The sequence below is a fragment of the Sinocyclocheilus rhinocerous genome, unplaced genomic scaffold (genome assembly GCF_001515625.1).
Source record: "Sinocyclocheilus rhinocerous isolate Xijiao unplaced genomic scaffold, SAMN03320098_v1.1 scaffold1259, whole genome shotgun sequence".
Classification (NCBI taxonomy): Eukaryota; Metazoa; Chordata; class Actinopteri; order Cypriniformes; family Cyprinidae; genus Sinocyclocheilus; species Sinocyclocheilus rhinocerous.
Genome location: NW_015650717.1, coordinates 709854 through 719545, shown reverse-complemented (window position 1 = coordinate 719545; position 9692 = coordinate 709854). Strand labels below are relative to the sequence as shown.

The 9692-nt window shown below is 36.6% G+C and overlaps 1 protein-coding gene across 2 annotated transcripts in view; it reads left to right on the top strand.

The window, feature by feature from the left end:
- Positions 1–9692, top strand: part of LOC107712525 (transmembrane protein 266) — an 85445-nt gene that overhangs the window by 63244 nt on the left and 12509 nt on the right. For both annotated transcript variants that reach the window (XM_016517816.1, XM_016517815.1), the window contains 4 exons: positions 1279–1433; positions 5649–5722; positions 6957–7013; positions 9476–9614. In XM_016517816.1, coding sequence (XP_016373302.1) covers positions 1279–1433; positions 5649–5722; positions 6957–7013; positions 9476–9614 — 425 coding nt within the window. The remainder of the gene's footprint in view (positions 1–1278; positions 1434–5648; positions 5723–6956; positions 7014–9475; positions 9615–9692) is intronic.

The window sequence follows — 9692 nt, the reverse complement described above, 5'->3', positions numbered from 1 at the left end:
CTGTCGTCTGGCAGCCCCTCTGCTCGCCCTCAGCCCACCATCATTGCGGTGCGAGTCCCGCGGGACTGCCATCCTCCAGCGTCGCCGTGGCTGGAGTCTCCCTTTACTCCACCTACAGCCTCCGAGGCCTGGACTCCGCCTCGGCCCGTTGACCCGTCGGTTCCACCATGGCTCCTAGCTCCCTCCTCTCCGTCGTGGCCCGGCAGTCCACAAGCTCCGCCAGGCTCCCTTGTCTGGTTTTCCTGTGGATTATTAAAGACGTGATAGTATTAAAGATGTGTTATTCAAGTACTCCTCGTTTCCTCGTTCCTTGCTCCCAGAGTGAATTGTGACAGTGTAGAAGTAAACTTTTATGAACAAATAGAAGTAAACTTGTATGTAAAACTAAAAGTACACTTGTACTTACAAGTAGAAATAGAAGTTAACTTGTAAGTAAAAGTAAACTTGACAACTAAACTTTTATGTACAAACACAAGCAAACTGGTATGTACAAAAGTTTACCTTTATATACTGTACAAGTTTGCCTTTGTTCGTACATAAGTTTGTTTTTACTTTTACAAGTAAAAGTAAACGTGTATGTAAAGGAAAAAGTATGCTTGTATGTGTAAATAAAATTGTATGTACAAACAGAAATAAAAGTGAACTTGTATGTAAATGTAAACTTGTATGAATGTGGACAAGTAAACTTTTATGAACAAATAGTAGCAAACTTGTATGTAAAACAAAGTACACTTGTATGTATAAGTAAACTTGTACTTACAAGTAGATATAGAAGTAAACTTGTATGTAAAAGTAAAGTTGACAAGCAAACTTATGTACAAACAGAAGCAAATTTTTATGTACATTAATGTTTACTTTTATATACAAGTTTGCTTCTATTTGTTCATGAAAGTTTACTTTTACAAGTAAACTTATACTTACAAGTAGAAATAGAAGTAAATTTGAATCTAAAAGTAACTTGACAAACTTTTGTGTACAAATAAAAGCAAACTTGTATGTACGTTTACCTTTTATATACAAGTTTACCTTGGTACATAAGTTTATTTTTACTTTTACAAATAAAAGTAAACTTGTATGTAAAAGCAAAAGTATACTTGTATATACAAGTAAACTTGTATGTACAAGTACAAATTGAAGTGAAGTAAACGTCTATTTCTTCTGTGTTGTTGGTCATATGTGTGAAAGTACACTTCCGTTTTCTTGTGTTTGTGGTTTTGTAGTTCAGAAATAGTTCATTTTCTCTCTCTTTCTATTTCTGTCACTGTATTTGATCTGCAGGTCTAACTGGCTGAAGCCGTGCTGTGGGAGGAGAGCAGCGCTGTGGCAGGTGTGTTTGCTGAGTGCCGGCTTCAACTGTTTCCTGGTGGCCTGTGTCGTCTTGGTGGTGCTCTTACTGACTTTGGAACTGCTCATTGATACTAAGCTTCTACAATGTGAGTATTAAAAGAGGTTTAGATCCCTTTAGAAGCCAATCTGGGCTCAGAATGAGGATTTACAATCTATTTGTTAGTACACATGCTCTGACAAATCAGCGTGGCGTATTTGGAGTTTCCGTGCGAGAGCACCCTCTGGCCTTCAGATGGAGATTTACTACTGAATCTCTCAGTTTCAATAACTCAGCTTTTGCCTAAGTTATTACTTCAGGAATCTAATGTCTAGCTTATTAGAGTCATTCGTTCCAGAATCACACTACACTGGTCAAGCTGTATGTCATTTGTTTGGGATTCACTTTACTGTAGTCACACATACTTACTTACCTGGCAGGGGAGACACTATGATCAAGAAGGTGGTTGCATTGCGCTCCGGCCGTGCTGACCCCTGAGAATTCCCCAAATGTGGGAATCACGGCTGCATAATATATGGTAGTGGGGGAGTGCGTTTGCACTCGGCAGTCGTGGCCTAATGGATAGTGAGTTGGACTTGTAACCTGAAGGTTGTGGGTTCGAGTCTCAGGTCCGGCAGGGATTGTCGGTGGGGGGAGTGAATAACCAGCACTCTCTTCCACCCTCAATACCACGACTGAGGTGAGACCCATGAGCAAGGCACGAACCCCCAACTGCTCGGCAGGCACCGCAGCAATATGGCTGCCCACTGCTCCGGGTGTGTGTTCACTACTGTGTGTGTCCACTTGGATGGGTTAAATGCAGAGCACAAATTCCGAGTATGGATCACCATACTTGGCCACACGTCACTTCACTCACTCACTCACTTTCAATCACTTTATATATTTGATTCACTAAAAAGAACCGACTCACAAGAGTAATTAGTTTAGGAATCGATCTACTCTGGTTGTGCGGTACTGTATGTTTTTGATTCACTAAAGAGAAGTGGTTTATTGGAGTCAGTTGTTTGGGATCTAGACTAGACTGGTCACATTGTGGGTTTTTGATTCACTAAAGAGAAACAGCTCACAAGAGTCATTTGTTTGGGAATCAGACTACACTGGTCAAGCTGTATGTTTCTGATTCACTAGGCAGAAACAGCTAATTTCTTTCCAGAGTCATTCATTTGGGTTTTTGACTGCATTGGTTGAGCCATATGTCATTTGTTTGGGAATTGAACTACTACAGTAGCATGGTTTTGATTCTTTAAAAAGAACCTGCTCATTTGTCTTTTGTTCTGGAATCAGACTGGAATCAGAAAATCATTCAGTTTCAGGATATTTTCAAAAAATACAGGATATTTTAAATACGAACTGGTTCTCATTTCCCAACCTAAGAAATTCAGACTACCTTGGTTATGCTGAATGTTTTTGGTTTCCTAAAACTAAAAGATTCAAAAGAGTCATTTGTTTGGGATTTAGACTACACTGATTTCACTGAATGTTTTTGATTCACTAGAAAGAAGTAGCTCATAAAAGTAATTTGTTCAGGAATCAGGCTACACTGGTTGAGCTGTATGTCATTTGTTTGCGTTTCAAACCATAATAGTATGTTGTTGATTCACTGAAAAGAACTGACTCACAAGAGATTCGTTCTGAAATTAGAAAGTCTTTTGATTTCAGACTTCATTTAAAAAAGCATTTATTCATTCAGCCAGTTCTGAATAAGAACTGGGTTCTCATTTCTGCATTTTATATTTACATAATACATTTATCTTGACAATTTAAAATTTCCATGAATACAGTATACAAACACTTATCTCTCATAGCTATACGTCTGCAATTGTTGTTCTAATCTCTGTGGAGATTATTCTCAGTAAACACATTGTGAGTGACATTTGCTTAGCTGCTATTTGCCTGGACATTTTCATTTCTCATAAGAGCCTATTGTAAATCTGACCGGAGATCCCCATTCACACTACGGTGGAGAATCACGGCTCAGTGTGCAGATGAGTGCACACTAAAGAGAGAAATGTGAGAGATGACAGAGGCATAAGTCAGCCTATATCGCTCTGTCTTCTCTGGCCTTTACACAGTCCTGATAGACAGATGGAGGGGGGAGAGACGGATGGGAGCAGTGGAGGAGTGCAGGACAGCAACCGGCCGGCGAGATTAATGGAAGGAGGGATTGAGGGAGATGAATGGACTGATGGACAGATCAGTGAACAGAGCAAACTAAGACATATGGGCCGGGAGATTGGCGGCGTGTGGAGAGAGCGAGAGAGAGAGGGGGTGATAACTGAATGCAGTAGATCTCTTGCACCGTAATAGAGCAGATAAATAGACAGATGCAGGATGCAGATGGGTGGAATATCATATCACAAATGCCTAATGCTTTCAGTTCAGGCGGCTGCCATAATGAGATTGAGCAGCCACTGTCCTCGGCTTGCGACACGGATGCGGCACACGTAGGAAATTTGGCTTACCTCTTGAAAAGTTCCTGTAAGGAGGAGTTTCATATGGGAATAATTCTGAAGAAGAAATCACCCATTTTGTATATTTCAAGGATTTTTATGTAATGCTTAATCAAATAGCTTACTATTATGTGAGGTTTTTAATGTGTTATCTACTGTAAATATACATCAATAATTTGTAAAATGTTCTGTATTTGGTGAAAGTCTCTATGTGTTGTGTAAACAGTTTAAAAGAGTTTAATGATTTATTTTAGCTGATTTGCAAAGTGCTTGGAAATTGTAGTAAAATCAAAAACATAGTATTACCTGACCTTAACAACAGCCAAAATGAAATTAAAGTTTAGCCTTTTCACTTTTTTAATTCTTATTGTGGATGATTTTGCCAGTTATTCTAATTAAAAAATGGTATATGTGATGTATAAAATCAAGTTCTGCCCTACAAATTGAATTTTGAACACTGTTTTATGTTGAACTTTTTATACAAAATTTTACAAAAATGAATGGTAAAATGGCACACAGACTTCTAAAACAGTAGTGAAATGAAGTGAATTGTTTTGATATATTCATTAAAGTGAACCATCCAAATGAACCGATTCACTAAAATTAATTAAACTTCTCAACACTAAATACAGTATGATTCAAAAGTTTGGATACAAGTATCTTATGCTCACCAAGGCTGCATTTATTTGATTAAAAAAAAAAAAAAAAAATTATAATAGTGAAATATTATTAGAATTTAAAATATATATTTTTTATATTTCAGTATATTTTAAAATATAATTTATTCCTGTGATGTAAAGCTGAATTTTCTGCATCATTACTCCAGTCTTAAGTGTCACATGATCCTTCAGAAATCATTCTAATATGCTGCATTTATTTGGAATAAAAAAGTTTGTTTTTAATTTTTCATCAATTTAAAGGGTTAGTTCACCCAAAAATGAAAATTGCCCCATGATTTACTCACCTTCAAGCCATCCTAGGTGTATACGACTTTATTCTTTCAGACGAATACAATCTGAGTTCTATTTAAAAATGTCCTGGCTCTTCCAAGCTTTATAATGGCAGTGAGTAGATGTTATTTTTCAACAGTCCCAAAGAAGTCCAATAAAGCGCATCCATCCATAATAAAAAAGTGCCTCACACGGCTCCAGGAGGTTAATAAAGGCCTCCTGTAGCGAATCGATGCGTTTGTGTAAGAAAAATATCCATATTTAAAACATTATAAACAGTAATCTCTAGGTTCCGCTAACTGTCATACACGCAAGCCGCTCTGGGCGGATGACGAAGGATGTAGACGTAGCGCATGTGCCAGTGAGAAGTGACGAACGCGGAAGCGCAGCGAGAGACAGCAAAACAAAATGCTGGTCACGAATTAGAAGTACAACATGAGGATTTGTAAAGAAAAATGTCAGAGGATTTCGATATAAGCCAAGAGGAGACATGGTTTTCCTTTGCTAAAGTAAGGAAACTTTGCTTTCTTTGCTCCTGTAAACAAGCGATGGTTCTCGCGAGACTAGCATATTCTCATTGGAGTTTACGCTATGCATACATCCTACGTCATCCGCTGGAACGCCACGCTCTCGTGAGCATGTGTACGACATTTAGCGGAAGCTAGAGATTACAGTTTATAAAGTTTTAAATATGGATATTTTTCTTACACGAACACATCAATTTGCTACAGAATCCCTTTAATGCATCATTGCTAAACAAAAGTATAAATTTCTTTCAAATCTTTACCCCAGACCTTTGAGTTGTGTATATTTTGAGAATCTATAGCGCTTTACATTTGACTGTATTGTAATCTGAGTTTTTACATGAAATAAAAGCAAAATCTCTTTGAATTGTGTCCACAGTCAATAATGCATTCCAGTTCGCCTGTATCATCCACTGGATCAGCCTGGTCATCCTGTCCGTGTTCTTCACTGAGGTGAGTGTGAATCTCTGTGGAGGATCTCACTGAAGTATCCTACTTTTCTTTTTTTCTTTCTATTTTTGCTCAAATACATTTCTCATTAAACCTTTCTCATCATTCTTCCAAAACAAAGTTATCTGAGATGTACTTTTTGGAGAAACATCTAAGACTATTGTCAATATTCAAATGAAAGATAAAGCTATAAAAGAGCAACGTGTCAGCATTAAAAGTGTGTGTTTAAAGGTCACAGGCCACTAAAACAACTAAGATGCTGAGTCTGAGACAATCATGATTTACACAGAGCCACCAGGCTTACTAGAAATAGCCTCTTTTACAACTATCGATATAGTAGGTTTCAAATGAATGGTGCCACTACGGGACGTTTGGAAGTATTTGATGTAAGGTCTCGTCTGAATGTTTATGCTGTAGGGGCGTCTTAATTGAACCCAAGAAAAAGCAGTTTCACATAGTGCTGTTACTGTACTTTCAAAGTGTGTGTGTGTGTGTGTGTGTGTGTCCTGACACGTGCTGACTTCTATTGATTCCCATTTCTTCGGATCCAGTTGCATTTGTCTCTGGCTCTTTTAAAGCAGACTTGCATTTATTTCCTTCAACTTTCGTTTTGCTCATCGATAAAGGCTCAAGAGACGATAAGGTTTCAGCGTCACATGTTTTAGAGAGTGAAGTAGTGATAGAAAGCGATAAAAAGACTAGCCTGTGCCACCTGAGTCAGCAGTCACTAAAACAGCGTCTCCTTCGAGTGCTTCGATGAGATCTCGCCCGCTAGCGAGTTTATGAATACATATTGCAGGTCACTGATAAATTATGAGCTGCGTTCTGAGACGAGAGGAAAGAAAAAAAATGATTCGGCTTGGAAATGGGTTTTGCGGAGGCTATTTTGCCACCAAATGGATGTGAATTCTGTTGCCGCCACATCTCGATATCACTTAGATTTTGAATTACCCTACGTACACATTTTCCCCGCAAGCTTATTATTTACGTTTGCTGTTCGTGGGTCGCTGGAAAAGTAATGTTTGCCAGGTTTTTTTCTTTTTTGCCTAAGGCTTCTCTCTTGCCTTTCACTAAATGCGCTCTGTTGTTTTCTTGTGGATGGTTTCCCAGAATGCAATGTGCTGAAGCATCAGAATTCTATCAGATTATTTTCATTAATCTGCTTCTTTTCTCTTTGTTTCTGTTGGTCTTCCAACTTATATGCTCTCTCTTCCATGTCTCTCTCTTCCTCTCCCAGACTGTCTTTAGGATTGTGGTGCTTGGGATTTGGGATTATATAGAGAACAAAGTTGAGGTAAGCTCCCCGGGGTCCCATTAGTACGGGGGGAAACAGAGTGAAGAGGCGAGCCCTTGAAACTTAATGAAGGATGAGTCTCTCTCTGGCGCAGTGACACACTCTCAATGTCACATTGTTGCCTGAGCGGGCCAGGATCCATGCTAACTGCACTGTGATTGGCTGTTTAGTTTTATCGACCACGCCCACTCATTAAATAATAAATATTGCATTTTTGTCATGTCTGCCTGATATGAATGTTTTTAAAGAGCATTTACTGATTATTTTAAGGTGCACACACTCTCATGGAAAAATTGATGTTTTGTAAAACAGAAATAATTCAACATAAGTATCATATATAGGTGCGTCGAAAGACGAGGATCTTGTATCGACGATAGCCAGAGATACAGTCAAAAACATCAATTGTTGGCAATATTAAGATATTTGACATTTCCAATTAATGTAGGTCTGTTACATTCTTATTTTTATTAGGCCTATTATTATTATGAAGTTACTTTTATTATTAAATTAAAATTACAATTAATTTGCCAAATAACTGACGTGCTGCGAGGATAACAAAAGATTAGGCTATATATTTACTCCTCAATTAAAATGTTTTAAAAAAGGTATTTTAAAACAGGTCTATACAATGAATTATAGGCCTATGATTAAAATATTAACACTTCAGTCATCAATAAAAATCAATGAAATAAAAAGCTTTTATTTCAAGCACCGACTTTCAAAAACAACCTGTTTAACACGAAATATATTTCTTCTAATTTTTTTTCACTGTGTAATGTTAGAAATATTAAGGGAATAAATAAAAACAGGTAGCTATATGCTGTTATCAGCATATGTTGAAGTAGATTCGTCTCGTCGTCTCTGAGAGAATATGCGGCGTCAGATGCCGAAAGCTCCGTCATTCCATTTGTACTTTCACTTTCTGTATAGTGAATTGACTGAGATTAAGATGTTTACAGTCATAACTCTTGCTTAAAGTTTGCACGTTGCTTGTGTGTGATATCCATTGGCTCGCCTTCATGGTTTAAAACAGAAATATTTCCAACATTGTGACGTAACCAATTACCCCCATACCGAACCGTGACACCACTGTGTCGTATCGAACCGTTACACCCCTTATATATATATATATATATACACTGCCGTTCAAAAGCTTGGGATTAGTATGATTTTTAATGTTTTTTAAAGAAGTTTCTTATGCTCATCAAGGCTGCATTTATTTGATCAAAAATATTGACAAAAAAATGTAATTTTGTGAAATATTATTGCAATTTAAAATAACAGTTTTCTGTTTTAATATACTTTAAAATATTATTTATTTCTGTGAAGCAAAGTTGAATTTTCAGCGTCATTACTCCAATCTTCAGTGTCACATGATCCTTTAGAATTCATTCTAATATGCTGATTTATTATCAGTGTTGGAAACAGTTGTGCTGCTTAATATTTTTTGGGACATGTGATAATTTTTTTTCAGGATACTTTGATGAATAAAAAGTAAAAAAAACAGTGTTTATTCAAAATAGACATTTTGTGTTACAATATACAGTACACTACCGTTCAAAAGTTTGGGGTCAGTACATTTTGTCTTTGTTTTTTTAAAAAGAAATTAATACTTTTATTCAACAAGGTTGTGTTAAATGGATAAAATGTGATAGTAAAGACTCATGTTGTTAGAAAAGATTTCTATTTTAAATAAATGCTGTTCTTTTTAACTTTTTATTCATCAAAGAATCTAAGAAAAAAGTATCCAAAAATATTAAGCAGCACAACAGTTTCAACACTGATAATAAATGCAGCATATTAGAATGATTTCTGAAGGATCATGTGGAAGGCTAGAGTAATGTAGAAAATCCAGCGCTGAATCACAGAAATAATTTATGTATTAAAGTATATTAAAATAGGAAACCAATATTAGAAATTGCAATAATATCTCCCAATATTACTGTTTTTTCTGCATTTTTGATCAAATAAATACAGCCTTGATGAGCATAAGAGACTCCTTTAAAAAACATTAAAAATCTCACTGATCCCAAACTTTTGAATGGCAGTGTACGTACAGTATATACGATTTTGAGTTTATATCTTGCAGTTCTGAGGACTGTAATATATAAACTCATTGCAACAGAAAAGTCAGAATTGTGAGATAATTCAGTATTGTGAAATATAAACTCAATTGCAAGGAAAAAGTCATAATTATGAGGAAAAAGTTGCAATTACTTTTGCATGGATTACTTATTTTTCATGGTGTAAACTGGCCTTCATAATTTATTAAATAATACATACATTTTGAATTTATTTCAAATGTATTAAATAAAAGATAGTTAGTATGGTATGTTATTAAGTTGAGTTTCTACATTAGAGCATTCCCAGGTATGTAACAGCCCATAGTATTAAATACACTTTTACATGTTACAAGCTGAAAGACATATGATAGTTTGTTGTTGTTGTTGTTTTTTAATTAGGTATTTGACGGTGCTGTGATTGTACTCTCTCTGGCCCCAATGGTGGCCTCCACGGTGGCTAACGGCCCCAGCAGCCCCTGGGATGCCATCAGCCTCATCATCACCCTCCGCATCTGGAGAGTCAAGAGAATCATTGACGGTAACACACCATTCACACGCTCTCCCGCATCTTTTCTGACACTGTCTTTTTAAAAAATTATATATATATATATATATA